General features: G+C 41.7%; 1 protein-coding gene across 9 annotated transcripts in view; it reads right to left on the reverse strand.

The window, feature by feature from the left end:
* Positions 1-201: 201 nt before the first annotated feature.
* Positions 202-22,542, reverse strand: part of CDC42BPA (CDC42 binding protein kinase alpha) — a 179,900-nt gene continuing 157,559 nt past the window's right edge. For 3 of the 9 annotated variants that reach the window (XM_057400043.1, XM_057400039.1, XM_057400038.1), the window contains 8 exons: positions 21,386-21,470; positions 19,449-19,572; positions 18,044-18,161; positions 12,156-12,224; positions 11,829-12,014; positions 7,243-7,360; positions 6,140-6,297; positions 202-5,013 (listed from right to left, as the gene is read on the reverse strand). In XM_057400043.1, coding sequence (XP_057256026.1) covers positions 4,882-5,013; positions 6,140-6,297; positions 7,243-7,360; positions 11,829-12,014; positions 12,156-12,224; positions 18,044-18,161; positions 19,449-19,572; positions 21,386-21,470 — 990 coding nt within the window. In that variant the 3' untranslated portion in view covers positions 202-4,881. Of the gene's footprint in view, positions 5,014-6,139; positions 6,298-7,242; positions 7,361-11,828; positions 12,015-12,155; positions 12,225-12,890; positions 14,133-18,043; positions 18,162-19,448; positions 19,573-21,385; positions 21,471-22,542 lie in introns of those variants that run through there. The other 6 variants (XM_057400046.1, XM_057400045.1, XM_057400042.1 and 3 more) reach the window with 4 other exon arrangements.

Raw genomic sequence — 22,542 nt, forward strand, 5'->3', positions numbered from 1 at the left:
AAAGTGTACTTGATGAAGTTCAATATACTAAAGCAGAACATAATGACTTCAGTTTGTTCTCAGATATTCCTTTTCTTCCCTCTGGGTACTTGGTACAGATGTGTTCAAACATGCTGGGTTTTATCTTCAAGAACACTGTTGTTCCCCTTTCCATTTCCTCCTCCAACCATGGAGAGGTAGGAAAAAAAGACAGCACGTGCATTTCTAACAGTTCCCTGTTTTATTGCAGTACATCAAAGTAGGTTAATATTAAGTGTGTTACCAACATAAAATATTGGCGGTAAGTCATTTTTACATTGTTGACTTTCCCACCTTAAATATTTCTGTGCAAAAGAATCTACATCATTGTTCTGTAGCAGAGAATCTCTTACAATGTCCCCTACAACATTGAGGGCATTAAACAAAAGAGTGAGAAGAGGCAAAAAGCAGAATCTTTCCCCCACACGCACACTTGTCAGCTTTTATACTCTAAAACAAAAAAAGTGATTACATCTATGCCATGCAAAACTGTACAATAATATTACAATGAAAAACCTAAAAAAACCCATATTTTAAAAATAAATGATATGAAACTGTCATACATAAAAAGGCAGGTATAATTGCTCAGAAATACCAACACTGATTTGGTTGTGGATTTCTTCCCTGTGGATGAGACTTTCTTAAATGGAGAATGAAAAGAGGTTGTACTGAGCTGCGGCTGAAACGAAAGACAAAGAGCTGGAATTTAGACCGGGGAGCCTGCAGCAGGGCTGTTTCTGGGAGCATTTATCAAATACAGTGGGTTAGTGCAGAAAGTTGTCCCATTTCCTCCCTGGAAATGACTCCTATTAACACAAAACCCCCAAGCAGAAGGACTACGTGCCACTTTGATTCTCAGCCTAAGGCTCAGGAGTGGGGGAACTTGCACTGCAATAAATTTTATCCTTAATGTATTCATTTGAACAGCGTGCATAAAATGAAAAGCAAACCTTCTTCCACCTAAGAGCATGTCTGTCCCGTCATCCAGGGTCTGGCCATGCAAAACAATATGGTGCCAGAATCTCTTGCTGTGTTAATACTCCAGCTGTTGTGTTCTGAAAGGCTGTGAACCAGTTACGTGCAGTTAAACTACAGTTCTATAAATAAACTATGCTTTTTAGACTCTTTTGGTATGACAAGACTGTTAACTTCCCTCTGCTGTATACCTGAGAATAGCACACCTGGCTTGTAATTTCATCAGAATCACATCAAAGAGGTAACATTCCTGACTCAAGTTTGGAAACCCGTTCAAATGGGCAGAATGCACGTTCATACCAAGCCACAGCAACTGAGAGGAAAAAGAAGCAACTATTTCACCACAGCCTCAGGAATGTCTGTTTGAAACCACCAGCTGTCTTCTACAGGTCAAAGGCAAGAGAGAAGAGAGTGCTCTAGCCCTGCTTCTGGGTTTATGAAATGTGGAAGGAAGCCACATACCTGTGTGCGTGCACATGTAGGGGAAAACTTTTACCAACCCTTTTTCATTCTATAACCTGGAATCCTTAGTAGCTGCCTGAATCTGTTCAGATCCTTTGTTGCCATCACAAGAGAAAGAAAATAATGCAGAAACCCAACAACCCAAATGTTTAAACTGTGTCAAAAATGCAAATGCCTTCAGTCTCAGCCAAAAGGAAAAAATCGGCTAGATAGATACATACTGTGTACAGAGAACATATGCTACAGTCAGAAACTCAATGGGAGATTTGAAAGCTCCCTGAACAAAATGCAGGCCTCTAACTGTGAAATTGAAGCGATGCTACAGTGCAACGTAGCAAACATCAAACCCTAAGAGACAACTGTCTTCGAGATACCAGTCAAGAGTCTTACAGTTCAAATGACCAAGTTACTTTTCCTAGCCCAATGAGTGTTTAGAAAGCTCAGCTACAGTATGCATATGGTTTCAGTGTTCATAGCAACAAAAAGAGATGAGTGTAGTTTAAAATTGAGTGTATCATCAAATGGTCCCCAAATCTACCAAACTATTTAAGTCCCAGGACAATTCTTCCCTTTTCAAATAAGTGATGTGGTCATTTGCTTTTCAACTGAGAGAACAGTTGCTGTTTCTCTTTTGAAGAAATGTGTATAAAACTGCACGGTACCAAACAGATGATTAAATATAGTAATCCTAAAGGAGACTGCCAAGGCTTAGAAACTGTGGTGTACAAAGGGTAGGGCTCTGGAGCTTAGTTTTGTAACACAGCTGACCTATGCTCTGCCTGAAAATGCCAGGTTTTGATATCAGTAAATTGCAGGCACCATAACAAGAGTAAACACAGGGGTTTACTCAATTATTTGCTGTGTTGTGGCTTTTCAGGTTCCATTTTCAGGTAGAGCATTAGCTCAACTGTTTGTTTGTTAATAGAAAAGATCCTGTGCCCCTCCCTCGGGACAGGCAAGCAGGCTGCTCTGTCTTCAATGACTGCTGTTTCAATGCCTTCTCTCAACATCAAAATAAGATTAATGTTTAAATACAACATACAGCAAATACAAAACTAGTCTGCAAAGGCTTTGAGAAGTGTGTGGACATGCTTCACCAAAAGGAGGGAACTGTGGGGAAAAAGCAGTGGCTATACTTGAAGCAATACGCAGCCTTTAAAGAGAAGCTGATGTGGAATTTTAATAATGCCAATACCACCTTGCATCTCTGTCCCTAAGAAAGACTGAACGCTTCTCTGGAGGAATTAATTTCAAGAGCTTCAGCTGTTTGGTAAAGCTTTTAATATTAAATGTCAGGCTTGCAAAAATAGAAGCCTTGAAGTGGAAACAAGCAACACAACCAGCTTCGCCACTCTGAAAAACCCAAACAGGAGAGAGACGGGCTTTTGACATAATGGGTTTTAAACAAATTTCTTGAATTCCTGTCCCCAAATAACATTTAATGAGCTTAAAACCTGGACAAGGCTCTTGATTTGGAGTGAAAGAGAAATCTTACCTAGGAGACCCAACATGATTAAATGGATTAGAGGATTCTGTGCCTCATTCCCCGTTTCACATTTAGATCATACCTGGAAATGTCTGTACATGGTCTGAAATTACCTAGAACTTCTGTAAGAGAAGACAGAAACTGGAGAACTCCAAACAATCTCTATGTGGGAGAAACACTACATACTGCTGACTGCCAGAAAATGGAATGGTTTAACAAGAGCCGTAACAAGTTTCCAAAACCCACAAAAACAGTATTCTAATTACAAAAAGCCCTTACGTGTTTTGAGTATGGTCATAGTATAAAGCCAGCAACAGTACTATGGAGAGGCTTATCTGAACACGCTCCCAAATGAAAAACACATCTACCTTGCTAAGTAGGTACATCCTCCTGTTAGCATCCATTTGTACATCAGTCTCTCACTTTATGCTGTTGACTGCATGACCAACTTCAGTGGGCTCTGTCTTCCACTGCAATACTTTCCGCCCTCGAGCCTGACCTGCTATTGGAACCAAACAGCAGGTGAGCACATAGAAACAACTGCCAATTGCACAAACCCACAGCACGGGGAGGGAGGGAGAAGAAAACCAACCTTGCCAGCATGGCAGTTGTGGGTGACTAGACATCTTTGACTACCACAGTGTGAACAGTCTGAGGTCAGTCTTCAAGGTTCCTGGTTGCTACAGTGACAGCATAGCTAGCCAGGGCTAGCTTTGGGCTAAGGGCACTCATTTGGCTGATGTGTGTTAGAAACTAGTATTTGGTAATGCCAGTAACAGTTTTATGGTTAGGGATGTTCAAGGAGATGTGGAAGACTGCTCCCTTCTGAGTTAAACCTGGCCAAAGTCTGACCCAGGGAAACAGTTTTCCTGTTGAATCCTGCTGCACTGAACTCCCTTTCTGCCTTAAGGACCTCTACTGTAGCATGCTGTAAGGTTCCTCAAGCTGCACAGCTAGCACACTAGAAACTAGGGCAGCCACTGGCTGACCCTGGTGGTTGGGACAGGGGGTTGCTTCCCAACTGTCATTTTTGCAAAGAACGGGGATTAACATGAAAGTAGGAATTACAGCATCAGTTATGCTACTGCCAGAAGGAAAGAAATACGGTGAAAGCACCGCAGGGACCTCTCCTGCAGTGCAGCGAGTGCTACGCAAAAGGGGTGTCTGTCCTGCAAAAGGTTTTAGGCCAGGCCTCCAAGTCTGTATATTACCAAGCATGAAAACAGGGACAACACAAATCTTAAATTAAAGGCTCTCTTAAATAAGCATCCATCTTCTGCTGCATACACAATGCTTTTTTTTTTCTTTGAATATATACATACGTATTTTAATCTAACATCTGCCTATTTATTTAAACTCTGTACTGTAGTAAAATATGCATCATTTTAATCAATAAGGATTTGCTGGCGACAATCAGATTGACATTCAAACGTGGTGGCTGAAAGCTTTTATGTGCCTCTGACATACTGATCATTCCCCATGCAGGGGAAGGGGTCTCTGTGCTACTTTTGTACAGTACGATGAGCTATTGTATGAAAACAAAATCCCTCTGCAGTTTCTCTTGTTGATACTGGTCTGGTCTACTTAAGCTACTTTTGGGGAGATGGAAAGGGGGGTGGGATAAATATATCTTTAAAAATGAAGCAGCTGTAACCACAAAAAGGAAACCAATACGAATACAAATCTACAGCATCTGATATTTACCAACACCCTAGCTTTGCTCGTTTGCTGCTGTCAAATCTGGGGAAGGGAGGGTGAGGCAGTGCCGAACGGTGCTGAAGACAACCAGCTTCTACCTTCCTCTGTACCCCACTCCCAGATCACTTTCAGACAGGGAATGGGGAGGGTTAGGATGATGAAGGCGAGAACTGGAACAAGTGAAGGGGACAGCCATGGGGACAGCAAGCTGCTGTGATGTCAAATCTGAATGCTAAAGCAGTTCATGAGTCCCAACTCACGTGGTCAGAGCTCTCCAGGGAGAGGCTCTTGGTCTTGTGAGGAGAAACAGGGCTGGGAGGGCTGCTGAGGTTGGAGCTGTTCGATGCAGTAGAGTGTCTCGGAGAGTCAGAGTCCTGCAGCCCAAAGACAGAAGAACACCAGTAAATATCAGGACAGCAAGTCTGAGTGTGACTCAGGGTGTCTGAGCAACACGTGACTGCATTGAACGTGTACTTTGCTTGCGTCCAAAAATACTGAGGGATTTTTTTTTTTTTGCTCAGAATTTCCTGGTCTGGGGAGACTTAAGAGCAAGTGGTCAGATCACTGCTTTCAGCAGGCACAACAGAGGGACACGGGACCTGTGGGATTCCTGCATCTGTATGTTGCCGAGGGCCTCTTGGTAAAAGAGCGTGCAAGCTTCAGGTTGCTTGTGAAGCTCCAGTAGCTCCTGCTTTTTCACAGATTATGATCTGAGATGCTACTGCACTGAAAAATCTTTGTGGCTTAATCACAGCTACCTCTTCAGCATCACTCCCAGGATATTAACTCAAAGCATCCTATCAGGTTACTCCAGTTAAATCTTCCAGAGTACACTAGAATGCAACTATGTCTGAGCTTGAGTTTCAATTGACAGTTGCCTTCTAGCTTCAACTGGAAGGATATGCTTGGTAGCATGAAAAGCCTGTGGGACCTGCTATTTTCTCACTCCTTGGTAAGAAAATGGGCCGGGGAAGTTTTGCTGCCCAACTTGAGACTGAGCCTTCCCAAGATATCCTTGGTTGAAGGACTGAGCTTAGCACTAGGCAGGACTGCAGTCCTATCATAATAATAGTCTTGTTCTGCACAGAATACAAGCTATTAAATCCAGTTTCTCCTCAAAAATAAACTACTATAATTAATTCTGAAGTTACTTTGTTAACTTCAGGCACTCTGAGTACAGAGCATCTCCTGTGATATGGCTGCTGAGACAGTAAAGGGCAGAAGGAGTATCATCACTTCAAGTTGTTACTCTACGGGGCCAGGATTTTTGGGAGCCTCACTACCCACATATCTCCAGGTGAGGAGCGCAAGGAACATTTTCTGCATGTTACGCACCAGGACCAGAGCTGACACAGTCTGGCCAAAGTCTTTTGTCAGGATAGCTTGAAATACAAGAAATCCCAGTCTTCACTGTCAATGAGTCCCAACCTTACAGCCAAAGCCATGACAGAATTTAACTTCACCTTTATCAACACACATGAATTTTCTCTTGTCACTCACCTCTCGCTCATAGTCCCTTGTTGGTGCATCGCTGCCTTGGTCCAGACCGCCAGAGGATAAGGAGCCATCTGAGGGTGATGCCATAGGCTGACGCTTTGCTCCATAGCTACCTCCCGAGAATTCCCTCCGCAGAGCACTGCCGTTTTGTGCAGACGATCCTAGAACATGCACAGGAATTAAACTGGGTTATGGACTCCCGCTTAACGTACCAGATACTTGTTAGCTGTTTGGTTAGTTCTGCTTCCCTCCAGCATGGCCCAAGATTCTCAGCTTGTGGCCTGAAGGCTATGTGGGTTTTTACATTGTCTGCTGCTTGCTGCAATTTTCCCTAGGGACTCTCTGGTCCTTCCCTTGGCATGTCAGCATTAGCAGAGTCACTACGTTCCTGACAAAGACAGCAGTTGTAGACATTGCTATGGTGGCAGCCTAGTTCCAGTGGCCTCTTTTCCTAGGAGTCAGTGGGTTGTACCAGCAGGTACAGACTACAGCAGACACACACGTCCTCTGCAAGCAGTTGGCAACGTGCAGCAGACACTGCTTGTGGCACAGGGAGGGGACAACCCCTAGAAAAGTCAGACACGAGTCTTGCCTCTATTTTCACATGTCCATTACATCGTCACTTTCCTGGTCTCTGCACAGGTCACTGTGCTGACTCTGGCTCACAAAGGCAGCATGGCAGTGCTAGGAAAGGCATTTCCAATGCAATGCAACTCTTCCATAGCAGCTGCCAGTTTTCTATTGCTTTCTCTTTGCACTAGCAGCAAGACAGGCCTCGAGAGTTCCATATGGTTCAGCACCCAAGTTAACCATGGAGCTTCTGAACAACTTGCCCTGACTTAAAAACACTCAAGCAGCAGCATTACCTCAGGATAAGAATGTCATTTTAATTCTAATGTTTTAAAAATTTGACAAATTCTCATAAGCATTGGCTGCTTATTCCTGTGCTCCTTTGAAAGCAAGACCAAAACACTGTGCTTTGCCCTCAACAGGAACATTTCTAAAAATCCTGGCTGGTGCCAGTATAGATAGAAGCAAAGGCAGGGAGCCCATTCCCTAAAAACCTTGTGCACAGAACCCAAAGTGACACAGCTCCATTTGCTTACGTGCTGCTAACCCGCTGCTCGCACTCATCGATCGTCCTGGTTCCGTGCGGGATTTGGTGATCGATGGGATGCTGACAGAGCCACTGAACACGGTCCGGCTTTCCTGAGGCCGAAGATTCTGCAATGCAGACACACACAGAGACATGTTTACTTACTGACTGCTGCTGCAACCTTGGATGTTATGAAGTAAGGCCCCAAAATCCATGACAGCCCCAACCTTACCAGAGCTGAATTATCTGGGCAGCAAGTCAGCAAAAGTGGCAAAAGAACGTTCTGCAGTTTAGTGCAGAGACTGAAGCACACGCAACGCGACAGTGAAGTGCTGAATTACATGGACATATGCAGACAACTGGAAGAGTATGTGCAATAATTCCCTTGAAAGGATGGTGTTGCCAGCCTCATTAATCTGCTGGAGATGCATTAAAGTTATCTCACATAATGCATTCTCTCTGAAGACAAGCTTCCAAGGATCTTATTAAACTGTCTATCTTTGATGCCATCATTTGTGCCATGCAACTTTACTCAATAACCATGTTAATCCCTAATGCCTATGAGTTATAAACACATGTGGATCAATCTGTATTTCAATTAGTTCTGTAATTCAAAAGGTATTAACAGTATTACTCCAGACCTATACCAGTTGAGCCAAAGTGACAGTCAGCCTCCTGTTTCCAGCCTGCTCATCCAGGGTGACCAGAGCACATGCTGCTGGTTTTCTGCATATTTTTGACTATTGCTCCTGTTTTACATCCCAAGTGCTCCAGTGTGATTTTCTGAACAGGTATGTTACTGAAATGGTCTTTTACTGAGGGAGGAGATTAAACAAAATTTCTCTACTTGCATGTGATAGTTCCTTGAACAAAAGTTGTCTCTAAAAAGTTCTGGGAGATTTTGTTTCTGCTTCTGTTAAGTTACAGCTGACCTTAGGAGAAAAGGCTTCTCAGCTTATTCAGCCCACCTTTCTGTATATGAGCTGGCTCCTTAGCCCAGAGGGACTTTCTAATGCCCATGCTTATCATTTAATCTCTGGCTAAATATGAGACTTCATCCTGCCCCTAACATGCATTTGTGCTATTAAGTCATCAGCAGTAACTAGAATTAGGTTTAGGGAACCTTTACAGATGCAGAATGTGAAAAGAACTGCAGGCAGCTCTGAGCATTACTTTATTTCCACTTTATACTCCTTCCCAACTGTTAATTTCTTCCTACTTCTACGTAATTAGTTCCCCATGCTCACTCTGAGATAAAATAACCACACATAAAACAACCATTGGAATTACAGTGGCTTTTTAAGCTAGGATGTTATGGGAATTTCAGATCACAAGAAAGATCCCACCCCTTCACAGGGTATTCTCAGAATCCCATAGCTACTACCCATTTCTCTATTTTAAAATGGATAATCAGAGAATGAACAGGCTTTGTACAGTTCAGACTTCATCAGCTAACTGGTACCAACCTGCTGTCAAACCCAGTCCTACACTGATCCTTAGAGTCACTGCTATAACAGACCCCTTTGCACTCACAGTCAACCCTTTGCTTCTCATTCTCCCATTGGGCTAGAAGGGCTGATTTTTAGCATGCAACAAACAAGAAAGAATCAAAATCTCTCCTGCTCCCAGATCTCTCTCTCAAACACCAACAAAAGAGAATCAGAGACCTACCAGTGAACAGTGCTGTTTGATTCTCCCCTCATCCATCGCTGCCCTATTCTCAATGAGGATTTATAAAGGTTTAATGTCTCTTAAGTCATTTGTGGCATTATATTCCTGTCTCTTGCTTACTTTCTCCCCCTTGACAGTGTATTCTAATGATGACTATTTTTCATGTCCTCAGTTTGCAAAGTCCATGTAATTCCTCATAGGAAGTTTCTCCATGAAGCAAATCTTTCATTGTTCTTTGGTCTAGAAATGAAATAAGCACATGCCAGCGAGCCTGGCATTTTGGTCCAAACCCCCTAGAAGTGGTACGCACATGATGCAGGAAGGGGATTCAAATCAAAATAAAGGGTGGTTATTAGCAGTAGTTATAAAGCAGCAAAACGCAGCAAGTTAAAAAGAAAGGGGAGGAAAAAAGGAGACCTGAGCTTGCTTTACTTAGAGAGAGAGACAAAAACCCCTCATGTAGAGCAACAATTCAAATCCTAGCAGGGAAATTCAACCCCACTGCTGAACCAAATGGAGAAAGGTAAATGAAGAGGGGAAAAAAGACAACCAGCCGCAGAGAAGCTGCTTGCTGAGCAAAGTTAGTCACTGTGACATAGGGTGGAAGACCCAGCTCAAGTTCAGTGCATCCCATTCCCAGTCCGAGAATGGAGCTGCTGTGGGTTGTGTACGTGCAATCACTGCTCACAGCTCTGCAGCTCCAGCACCCCCACTCACTGCTCCCATGCTGCCTCCTCAGGCAGTGAGGCCAGAACGCACGTACAGGGTCTAACTGAACAGTTACACCACCTACAGGAAATCGCTGGTCTCTGTTTCTCTGTCCATCGCAATGCTGCTGCTTGTTTGGGGGTTTTTGTTTTGAAGTAGTGTTCTATTCATTGATATGGCAGGGGGTTGGAACTAGATGATCTTAAGGTCCTTTCCAACCCTAACTATTCTATGATTCTATGATAAACCTGAGCTTTTAATTCTTCCATGATACAATACACCGATCTAAAAGCCCACTCTTCCAACTCACCTATGAATTCAATACTGTTGTGATTCCAATACTGCACCTGAACGTGGGACCATGGTCCCCTCAAGAGGGAGCGCTACCCTTCTTACACCAACATCTACAAACACAAAAGGGAGGATGGACAGACACAAACCCAAAACTCTCAGCCTTGCTTTCCATACAGCTTACAGCATTCCTACCCTACAGCCACAAAGGAGACAAGATCTTTCCTTCATACAAGACTAAACCTCTGTTGCTCTAAGGAACTAACAGGCACAAGATGTCTACACACTTCACTGTTTTTCCTCTATTTGGTGCTAGTAGGCTGCAACATTAGGATGAAGGATGCTCCTGAGGCAAACATTAAGATCTACTGTCTGATACACCAGGGGTCACTCCTGACTGATCCCAGGGAGACTACTCGCATGAGCAAGGGAAGGCAGAGGGATGGGTCACAGTCCACTGACAGATCACTGCCTATCAAGCACAGAAAATGTAGAGTGCAGTTGGATTAAGGAAAGCCCTGTTAAAACCAGAACTGAACTACCGCTTGAGGGAGCCTTTATAATGACTCACTAAGAGAGAAACTTTCAGCTTAAAATTAATGTTTGTTGCATTTCAGCAATTTCTCATGCCTCTTGTGCATTTGCACCTCTTCTCCTACCAGAACAGCCAGGATGGATGCAGACCCCTCATCACAAAATGCTGCCACTTCCCTTTTGAATATTAATGGTTGTGATGACGGGGACTTTGTGACGGTGAGACATGGCCATGCATGTGACCAGTCAAAGCTGTGCAGATTTGTAGCCACATGGAAGAGGTTGATTTTCCTCCTGCATTTTTATATTCTCTGCAGTGTTGTAGGCAGATACGTATCCAAAACCCTCGCTGGTGATAGGGATCTAGAACAGCAACTAAAAGGCACTCAAAGCAGCCTGGCAGTGAAGATTTGTCATGCATGTCTGAAGGGTGTCCAAAGGCCACAGAAACCAACAGCTGTGTTTCCATTACAGCAACAGACATGGCTCAGATCTGTACAAACCCTGAGCAACCAGCCACCATCATGTCCATCTACCTCACAGATTAGTCCTGATTTATGTGCCCCAAGCAGCAGTGCAGGCCACGGCACGGTACACAATGCACAGCATGTACTTATGTGCCTGTTTTAGCATGGCTTGTACCTCTGCAGGACCTAGCAACCCCCATGGAGTCAGACCATGATGCACAATTACAAGAGAAAAACACAGGACCACTTCTGTCCCCCCAGTTTACATTCCAACTAGAAGGATACTCAAAGAACAGCATCCTACCTCAGCCTCTGCTTAAAGCTACCACAATTGAAAGGATTTACATCAGCAAGTTGCCATCATATTTCACTTCTGATCTTTCTTGTACATGTTCTAGTTTCACTTACTTTAACCTAGGAACTGTCTGAGGCATAACCTGTGCCTGCCTCTCCCAGTCCCAATGTGCAGCGCTGTGTAAAAGTTCTTGCATTCCACATGATTTCTTCATAAACAAGCAGTTTGAAAGTTATGTCCAACACAGACAGATCCAAAACCTTTTCCTAATACAATCTGATCCACAGCATCCTGCTACTGACTGCTGGAGGATGCACACTGTGGAACACAGGACCATTCCAAATTCCCACGTCCTTTCTGGTGATTGAAAACGCTGTTCTCATAGCAAAAGGTTCAGCCCAGTTATTATACATTTCCTTTCTCTAAAGCCGTAAGTATCTCTGGTTCCTGGTGGGTCAGAGCCGTGGAAAGACCAGAGCCAATAGCAGAAAATGAGTCATCTGGGTCAGAAGAACGTTAAGGGGTGAGGATAACCAACCGCCTACAAGGGTTTTTCTCCCATGTTAATAGCCAGGCAAAGGAAAACCACACAGTGTTAGTAAAGTGAACACCTGACTCAGCTGTTCGTACCCTCCGAGTCATAAAGTCTGGAGTACCGAGGACAGAGCGTGGAGGCGGGGAAAATGCAGGGTTTATGGAATCGTAAGAGAGGAATTTTTCAGCTGAATTAACAGTCATGTGGTAGATGTGCTCAAAGTTGCTCGGAGAGGAGATCAGGCGGGAGTGATGATGAGGGAATTGATAAGGGGAACGCTGCTATCAAAGACAACAGAGAGAGAAAGCAATGAAGGATGGTTGTACAGGTTAACATCAGCAACAGCAGTCCACAAGAGCAGTCAAACACTGAAGGACAGCCAGACAGCAGCCCTGCTCGCCCGTCAGCACACAGGTTCTTACATTGTCACCCCCAGTCCTCTGAGCACCTTCCTTACATGGTGTCACAGGGGCCTGCTGCCCTTGCTGTGGCTAAAACATTAAAAACAAATAAAACTTTTAACTCATTGGGAATCGATTCTAATATTTATTATTATTTGATATTTCAAAGAGCACCACAGTTGTAAAAGGTGCTTTACAGACAGTTGAGAAGCATTAGTTCCCTGCCTTGAGGAGCTTACAATCTAAAATAGACATAACACAAAGGAAGGTGAACACAGGTGAGATGGTGTGGGGAGAAGAAAAGATGAGAATACACAACAGTTAAAGAGTGTAAGAGATTTCCTTCTGTTATTCATGCATTAAAAATAAGTATCACCCGTACAACAAACACAGAGTATTTCTAAGGGGAGGGAACAGTCTTTCAACAGGATAGGGACACAGGTTGTGTGGGAATGTGCAGTGGTTAGTGTCAGACAACTGGAACAATTCACTTGGCTGCAGATAGACAACACAAGGCCTATGTCCTTCTGCAGGCTCACTTAATCCTCACAGTGCTTTAGTGACAAAGGGGCTTTGCACTCCTGCCTCTGTGCTGCAAAAGAATAGGCCCTTAGCAGATAAGGTGCAGAAGCACTGGGAAATTCACGTGGTTTTGAGAGGTCAACTGAGCAATGTGCTCCCAATGTGTGACGTAAAGAAAGAGAGGGGAGAAATAATCCTGCAAATTAAACAGAAACAACTTCTACTTCATCTCTGCAGGATGGGCTGACATAAGTGCTCTTGTAATTTAAAGTCATCTAAATCCAGATTCAATGGAAGAGCATTTCAAGGCTCGGTCTCCCTCTCTGTGCTACCTGTACACACTCAGCAGGTCGGCCTGCTAGGGGGTGCTTTGCTCAATGGCCACCAGCAAAGCAGAACACCTTTTCTCATTTATAACTTTTAATTTCCCCTTGTCCAACTGATTTCATCACCTTCAAACAAACAGCTCTGAGTAACATTAGAAATGTTAGGACTTAAAAAAATAATATATGGTAAAAATAGTACTTACTCCTCTGCTAAACCTAAGGCACTACTTTTTGTATGTGGAACGTATTAAAGTCTGGAAGAACATTAAGTCACATCCCAATACATATTATCAAACATTATTATTACTGTTTTCATAATTTCAGCTGGTAAAATCCAACTTTTTTTGTTGTTTTTTTTTTAAACACAGTTATTATGAGGCTTTGCATGTTAACCGAAACACCAATTACCACATTATGGCATATAAGATATAATATACATTAAATAGTTATTAGTAAGTTTAGCAGCATCTAAATACCGGTATAAGAAGCCACCATTCCAGGAATGGTCCAGGGAAGCAGCCTTTGCTGAGTTATCTGCTCACAACAGAGAACTGGCAGCAAAGCCAGCCAAGTTCATAAAAGCCAATAAGGGAAAATGGGAGTGTCTAAAATCACAAGCTAAAAGCAGAGGGTGGGCCAGCTGCAGACCATGGAAATACTTAGCCAGCATTCATGAATGTGAGAAAGCCACAACATGGCAACATTTTACAAATGATCCTCCGTGGCACTTTCTCCATGGACTCCACCATTAGATGCATGCATGAGGTTCCCACTTTCTTTAAAGAATACCAAATACAAGGTAAGTATTCATTTACTCTAAAAGTTTCTCATTTGAAACAAGCAAAGCTTCACATATTGCCTAGAATGGAAGTAAAATGGCTCATGTATAATGAGGTCAAACTGAAGCATGTTCAAATAGAATGGCAGTCAAGACTAGCTTTTGTATATAAAATACTTAGGCATGCAGAATATGAAAGCAAAATCAATCCTGTACATCTGATGTACACAGAGAGGTGGTCTGTGCTGCAGTAAGTGCAGTTCCAGATTTCAGATCTTCACTACAAAGGAGCGTCCACGATAAAGTGGCTTCAAGGGACAAGAGGGCAGAAGGGAGGCCAGACTGTACGGCCAGTTAATTGGTGACAGGCTGCTAGGGAAGAAAAACATGTAAATAAATAAGTTTGGGGATACACTAACAGGAACGATTCCAAATTGTACAAAACAAGACAATGACCCAGATCTAGTATCCACATCAATAAAATACAAATACGTACTGATTATGGCTCTGGTAATAGCAAGAACTTCTGGTGTCTGTTGTGTTGTAGCCCATGAACTTGCTTGTTCAAAGCCAGACCCCTGAGTAACTGCTCGCCATGAAGAAAAGAAGGATGCAAACTTAAAATTGCCCGATAGCCTCTAATCTTTTCTTTCTTAAATCTGATCTCACACTGAGCCTTTGGCATGCTCCTTTCTGCCCAAACATAGGGCTATGCTGGTCAAAGGTGTCTGTTCATGGGGAGAATAACGTGGGACTGGGTAATAGACTGCAATTTGCCTTAAACATTATCTCACTGTTCCTGTTCCATGGAACCTTGGAAACAACACAAAGAAAGTCATTTCCCTCTAGTGTGGCTGCATCAGCAAGGGCAATCATGCAGATACGTATGTTGCACATATGTAGGCAATTGATACAACATATCAAATAGCCTGAAGGAGTTTAAAGCATTCCTTTTATCCAGTTTTCATTCTGTACATTTACAATACAATTTAAACCCTCAAAATTTATCTTTCAAAAGCCATCATTAAGAATAGTAGCGGGCAGGGAGCAAAGAAGCTCCCCTTGGCTCTGCATGCATCATCAGGCAGCACAAGTGTACGTCCCCTCCTGCCCGCTGTCATACCGCAGCCCAGCCATGCAAGAGCCATCACTACCAGTTCTAGCTCTGTGCTTTGTTCATTTTTTGGCATTTCCTCTGAAAAAGGCAGCAGAGGCAGGTTAGCATGACTGCAGAGATGAGTTCTGATTGGATTGACATTGCATATATAAAGTGAGTATGCATATATTCATAAATAAATAGATATATATAAATTGTCATTTGCTTTATGAACTTCATCCCTGGATGCTAGATAAATGCAATACTGAGCTGGCTGTTTATAGTTTGTGACAATCTCATCCAACTCAGAGATTAAAATATCTATGTTCTACTAAAACCTGTTTATTACTAAGGACTCTTCTGCCTACATAGCACTATACTGACTTCAGTGAAAGCTCACGTTGGATGAGCAGATTTGTATCAGCAGATCCAGCCAAATTTGAAATTGCTCAAGTCAGAAGAAACTGCACATGAAAAGGCCCACTCCATTCTTTCATATACTTTCTACATTCCAGTATCTCATAAAAAAAAGAAGCTGCCTCGTCTAAAACAACAGGATGAAGAGAAAGTTTGAGGAAACTATTAGCTTTGCCCTACTTGTTCCCTCTAGTGGCAGCCCTCTTTAGATGCAAAAATGTATTTTCCATAAACAGAAACTGGCACTGGCAAAGCAAAATGCTGCAGTCTCTCTCATAGTTCCCAGGAAACCCTTATTCTTCTCAAACACACTCATTTATTTACAAAGAACATATTCCAGGTGCAAAATCATTATATATGCCAAGAAGCACACACACACAAAAAACCTCTATTCATCATTTTGGAACAAGGTATGAATCAAGTGGAATAATTCTACATCCTTGTAATGAGACTGCCATCCAGATAAACTGTACACAGGGCTGTTCTTCACCTGATTCTCCAGGAAACACCCTGTCTTTTCATTCTAAATTTATCTTTCAAATAAAACATTAGACTCAATGCATAACACCACACACACACAACTCCTCCTCTCCTGTTTTTGTGCCTGAGAAACAAAGTAGGTAGTTTGGAACAGACTAAATGAAAACTTAGCCAAGTACCTTACAGGAAGCTTACAGGAAAAGAAAAAGCTGCCTGGACCAAAGCAACTTATTTCCTAATCCCAAGTTACACTTTCACATTCCCAATTTCAAGACCTGTGATTGACGCAATTCTGTACCCATTAAGTTAGGAATACAAATACAATATGATATGGCAAGGAGCTGCTGGAAAAATACACATCAATTTTGCTTTATCTGCAAAAGACAGCGGTATCTCCCAGCAGTAAGACAGATACCTACTTGCAAAAAGAGTTTTTGATAGTAACTTTAAAAAGAAGCTGCAGGAGTGGAACCAATGCAGAAATCAGTTCTACACTGTACACCTTTTCTAATACCTTCTCATCACTTTTAAGTGTGGAAAGTGACTCATGAATTCCTGTCAAAACATCATATTGATTGGTAAGAAGCAAAGTACCAGTCCTAACTTCAAATATGACCTTTGAACTAGTACAAGGCTTCCATTATTAGAATTCAAAGGTAAAAGCCTTTTACAGATGACACAGCTGATGAAATATTAATCCTTGTAAGTCTAGAAAATCCCCTCCAATAGATAAAATCATTCCTCATTCTATACTTGCCAGATCTGGGGCTCGATTAAGAGTTCTTGCAGCTTTTGATTCCCATGAACTTAAAACTACTGATGGTGTTAAATGGGATGTTTTTTTGCCCTACCTTTAGCAGCAGCAGATTATTTTCTCTGCTTTAGAAAAGCCAGAAATGTTTTAAAGAACCCACCAGAAATGGAAAATAATAATAATAATGGTTTTGATCTGCATCCTGCCCTGAAGCATTCTCACATCCAGGTAAGATTAAACACTGCCTGCCAACTTCCCTTGGATTTGGCCTGTGTTTTCTAGAAGCAGCTCCTTCCTTATTTATTAATTTATAAATACACACACACACACACTCTGCTGCTTTTTGCTCAATTGCACCAGCATATTTGTTATTTGGAGTTTTCTCAGAGCGTCTCTACTATAAGATTTAAAGTAAATCTTATCCTTTCCTTGCATATTCTCATCTAAAGAAAACACGGTGCCAGAAGGGCTCATGCACAACATGCAGACTTTATGGTAAAGTATAATATAAAAATAATATCTGCTGCAAAAGCAAGGTAAAATGAGTATCTGAACACCAAATGTGTTATGCTCCTCGAGGCCCCAAACTAGTGTAACTGTGCAGCATGCTTTATTTTCCAGTCTTACTGCAGTTTCCCTTGGGATTTTAAGTATCTGCAAATCCCACTTTCAGCATCTACTTGCTGCTTTCTGCAGAGACTCCAGGTTAACAATGATTATCATTTTAGACAGCACTTCTGTACTAATGCCCTTATCTTACTGTGGTGATCGGATCACCTGTTTGGTATTGTATCATATGACCTTTCTCACAGTGCTAATTAGCATCTTCTGAATCCCATCTGTGTCATCATGGACAATACAGAAATCACAAACAAGATGCTCAAGGTATCTTGAGGCAAGCAGTATGATACTCTCCTATGAAAAATGTTAATTGGTCTTTATCTCAACAAAAATTTCAGCAACTTCAAGATGAGTATTTCCTAAATGAGGTTTTGTGGAAATGAACACGTCTGTGTGCTATCACGCTTTCTTTTCCATTTCTCAACTTGTTTCATTGAGGCTAGTTAATTTGGAGGAAAAAAAAGGCATCTTGGGCATAGAAAGAAATTTGGGCATTTGCTACAGTTCCACTGTCTGAGGAAAAGATGCTGTAAAGAGAGAAGCCAAGTTAGAGTTAAAGATGGGAAGAGAGGAAAAGAACTGAACTACAGTTCGCAGAGAATGGAATTTTCTCTTTCCATTCCCCCAGAGAACACAGGCCCAAACCCTCTTAATTTTGTCCCTTCATATGGATCATAAAAATTATCAACACTGCGAGGCCAGCCTGCCTTGAAACCCAAGAGTCATCAGGCACTCCACGAAGCTTAAGTGTCACCCTCACATACAGCAGAGCATGTTCAGCTTCATTTCCCTAGTGACTGCTCCTGATATGAAACACATCAACACTCTGAATATGTATTTTAAGTGGTACTTGTCTTTCTGTCACTAATTTGCAGCCCCTGTCGCAGTCACTCTCACATGTACTTTTGTACTTACCATTGGAAGGTCTTTGAGGATCTGGATACCGTCTCCTGGACCCATATGTGCTATGTGGTTAAAATTAGTTGGGTTAGAAATTAATTTATTTCTCATTTCTGGATCGCGTAGCATCTCCCTGGAAGAGAAAATACTTCGTTTAGATATTCGGTTCGAGGTGCGGATGGACACTTACAAAACATGTACAGCTTTGATTATCAGATACTTTTAAATGGAAATTAACTCTTTAGCCATGTTAACAGCGATAAACCCTTGCTATCAGCACTGGCATGGACAAGCTGTCAACTTGAAGAGAGGGCACAGGGCCAGAAGAATGCTGTTTGCAGGCTAACAGCCCATGCCCAGTAGTTACTGACATTCAAAGAATATACAACCGCTATGAGCTGATACAAAGCTCCGTAAGATGAGTAAAAGCAGAACTCGTTTGTGATGTATTACAAAGTGGAGATGAAAATGAAGTACAAAATATGAAAATAGAATTAAAATAATACTGCAGTACCTTTCTCAGTCTGTGGTCACAATTAAAAGCTCTTCAAAATGGCAAGGATGCATTTCAGAACTCAGAATACATAACATTTTAAAAGACCAAACCACGATCAGCTCAGAAAAGGCAAAGACAAGAACTGGAATTTCATCTCCACTGTACACAGCTGTTACTCTTCTTAGAGCCAAACAGAAAGGAAAGCTGGGAGCCAACCACCGGTGGAAGACGTTGAAAGTTAGAAAACTGAAATACTCAGTTCTTGGAGTGTAGCTTAGCACAGCAGGTGGTCATCTTTAATGAGTGACAGTAAATGGTCAGTAACATCTTCCATGAACACTGTGAGCAGTGCAGACCTATTTTTATTGCCAGTTAGGAAAGTATTTGTGACCTGTTTAAGACTTCTATTAGAAACACAGCCTGAAGTTCTATGTCCTCTGAAGAGGTGAGTTTTCTGAGATTTACAGAATGTTTATGTAGTTAAATCTATAAATCAAAAAAGCAGATGCCTTGGAATACTGCTGAGAGTAGAATTGCCTTCAGAAAGAAAAGCAGAACCAGAGTCTGAAAGTAATTAATGCATATGCATAGTTAGCAATGTCACCTCCTTTTGCACAGTGTTTATTACAGATCTTTATATACACAGTATTATGTGTACACCTACGTGCCTATACACAGTATGTGGAGACATGCATTCCAAATCACAGCTGTTTCACATAATTAATTTGAGCTAATGAATATTTATGTATCCAGTGCATATCCACATCCAAATTGGTATTAACACAAAATAAACATTGAGGATTAACACGGTAGTGAAGAGACAGAAACATTTGAAGCAACAAATGAAGTACCACATTGGCATCAGTCACCGTTCTTCAGGGCCTACAGGCATGTACAGAACACAGGTACATGTTGAATACCGACCTCCTCTGCTGCATCCTCTCCTCCTCTGGTACTCTGAATGAATAGCGGCGCTTGTTGTTGATGTTTCGGACCATTTGCTTCCTGCTGTTATCTGATGTCTCAGGAACTACCAGTTCATCACCCTCTGAAATAATATATACATGATGATCATAGAACGGTTTGGGTTGGAAGGACTTTAAATATCATCTAGTTCCAACACACTGCCATGGGCAGTGACACCTTCCACTACAGCAGGTTGTTCAAAGCCCTGTCCAACCTGGCTTGATCCAAACGCAATGCAGTGGGACAATTCAAATTCATGGAATTTGAATTCAAAGACATTTTCTCCTTCTGCTCTTACTAGTGCTGGACATCACCTATTTCCCATGAAACCTGAACAAATGCTCCTTGGTTTATGGGTTTTCTTGGTCATTACCTACCCTGTTTTACAGCAACAGACTTAACCCTTCCTCCCACACAAGCTGCCACAACTGTGTTCTCAAACTACCACTGACTGATTTTTTCAAACACAACAATTAGGTGGGCAGGAAAGGATCTCAGTCCTCTATCTCGAACTTTCTTCGGCAGTTCTCACTGAAAATCACTAGAACAGCCTCTTGTTCTGCCAGTCATCTGGAACTGAAGATTCTTTTTCATTCATTCTCTCCTCCAAAGAGACTAAACCTTCTGAAATGTTTGAACAATGATGTGTTTTGGTGCAACTGTGGGAAAAAGGAAGATTTCTTCCACATGTGTGTGTCCGGCCAAGGTGTCTTTATTATAATAAGACATGACGTGTATAGCAGTGATGATCATACAACAGGAGTGCTGCACTGAATGAATGCTGCAACTGCTCTGTCTTGTTTGTTTTTACATATATATGTATGGAGACTAAAGTTACGCTTAATAAGCTTGAACATCCTAACAGGTACTGCTCACTGCCAAGACAGTTTTCGCATGGAGCTGAAAGCTTTTCTTTCGTTAAGATCAAGTGGAGATTTCATGAAGTGTGGGCTCTACTGGGTAAGCACCTTCAGGAACAAAACTTCACACTTACAGAGATACACCTGGAGGATACTTTTACTGTTTGGCAGCCTCTTCTGAAAGATGGTGAGAAGCGTACAGGAGCAAAGCACTAGCCTTACTTCTGATCCTAGGCTTTCCATTTTTCCCCTCTTCTGCTCTGCTTTTAATGCCCAGTCTTTATTAGACTTGAAAATTCTTTAGATGTACTTTGCCCATATTGCTCTTCTCTCCCACAGTCATTCCTTTTGTACTAATCTGCTAGCAATTTAAATAAACACTGAAACACTGCCAACAGCACTATGTGTTTCTGGAGCTTTGTTTCCACTGTTTTCAGAATAGTTGCTAAAAAGAATTATAGCTTTTGACTGTTAAAGCACATCCCCTCTCTATCTAACAGATTAAACAGAAAATGAAGGAAATTACTCAGTATGGTTATAAAATGAGCTGTAAAAAGGAAAAAGGTCAAGAGGACACATAAGAAAAACAGAATTCTGAAGCTAAAACTCTGGCACATAATCATATGTGGCCCTAATAATAAGTTATGAATACATAATATTATATCACTTTCCGATCCTTGGGCAAGGTTTGTTTAGTATAATACCAATTTTAATCTAGTACTGCCAAGATCGCTATTAAAGTCTTCAATTGTGCAGGCATTTTCAGATAGTATTCTGGTAAGTGATCACAGATCTGAAGGGAGCATTTAGTCATTCTGTTTTCTATTTCCAGTCTTCACTGAATATTCAAAAGGGAAACAAGAGTTTGGAGTAGCTGCCTAGCAGACATCACTGTGGAATCTGTAAGCTTTGGCTCTCTCCAAACATAACATATGTTTGAGAGATCACTTTCTATAATACACAGACCCAGGCCAAAGGAAAATGCTCTTTCTAAGCAGAAATTCACATGATAAAAATTGGCTTGTCTTTACTTACCTGCCATTTTGTTTTTGAAATAAATTAATCTAACTGTCTCCAGGCCTAAAAGGTTTAGTGATCCTTCTGTATTCAAGGGTCGTACCTGAAACAAGGAAAAACCAGCCCTTGTAATAGTAATAACTAACATATATGTAGTGCATCTTATTCTGAAAGCTCCAAGGTACCATTATAAACCCTGTTAAAGGAGCACTGTTACAAAGCCAGCAAGAGGGCAGGACAGTGTAACTGGCCAGAGCAAAGCCTGCTCCACAGAACTGCAGGCTGAAGGGAACAGGGTCTCCTATCTCCAGTGACACGTGCCTGCTCTCTAGATTAGCAATTTTGAGTCATTAAAGCCATGCAACAGAGTTAAAAACAGTTTTAGATTTTAAACTTCTGTTTGGAGATCAAGTACAGAAGAAGCTGCCTAATATCCTACTTAAAGACATGGGCTTAACATCATTCCTCTCTAAATTCTGTCTACTTCTTATAGTAATTCAATTTTGTCTACTAGATGCACAAAGCAATAAGCTGCACTTTTATTTTGTGTTAGCAGCATATCAGTTTCTTTGCAACTTGAGAGAGGTAAATACAGATTGCTAAAGCCTATTGGTATTTGTGATTTCTAACTTAAAATTGAAAGAAGCACTCCACTGAATCTGCAAATTGTGTTAGAAACAAACTCATCATAATAAATGGCCGGTTTTCAGTCTCCTAGATGTAGCAATTCCTGTTTGTAGAAAGTAGCTTCATTTATTAAATGGGCACTCTTGAGACAAATATTAATCAATATACTAAATCATACTATGATCTGTGGGGGAAAGAAAAACCACTCTAACTGCTTAACTCAACATCTGAAGAGCAGAAGGAGTAGAGGAAATCTGTAAAAGGCCATATTCTTCTCTCCTGAAGATGGTAAATAGCTGAGCACCTCGATCTTGGCATTATTTATCCTTACAGCATTGTTGTAATATCCTGGTCTGCATCTGACATGTGGGAAATTGATATGCAGAGAGACTGAATGACTTACACAAGATCACAAGGGCAATTTCTTGTGGTTCTGTGTCACTGGAATGCCAGTCAAGGAATTAAGTTGACAAAAATACAAAGTTCAAGTCAGTCTAAACTATGGGGAAAACAACATCTTTCTTTTGGCTTTCCAAACACAGCTGAGC

Source organism: Pezoporus wallicus, unplaced genomic scaffold, assembly GCF_028554395.1.
Source record: "Pezoporus wallicus isolate ANWC-B61680 ecotype Strahan unplaced genomic scaffold, APGP_CSIRO_Pwel_v1 contig_7339, whole genome shotgun sequence".
NCBI lineage: Eukaryota > Metazoa > Chordata > Aves > Psittaciformes > Psittacidae > Pezoporus > Pezoporus wallicus.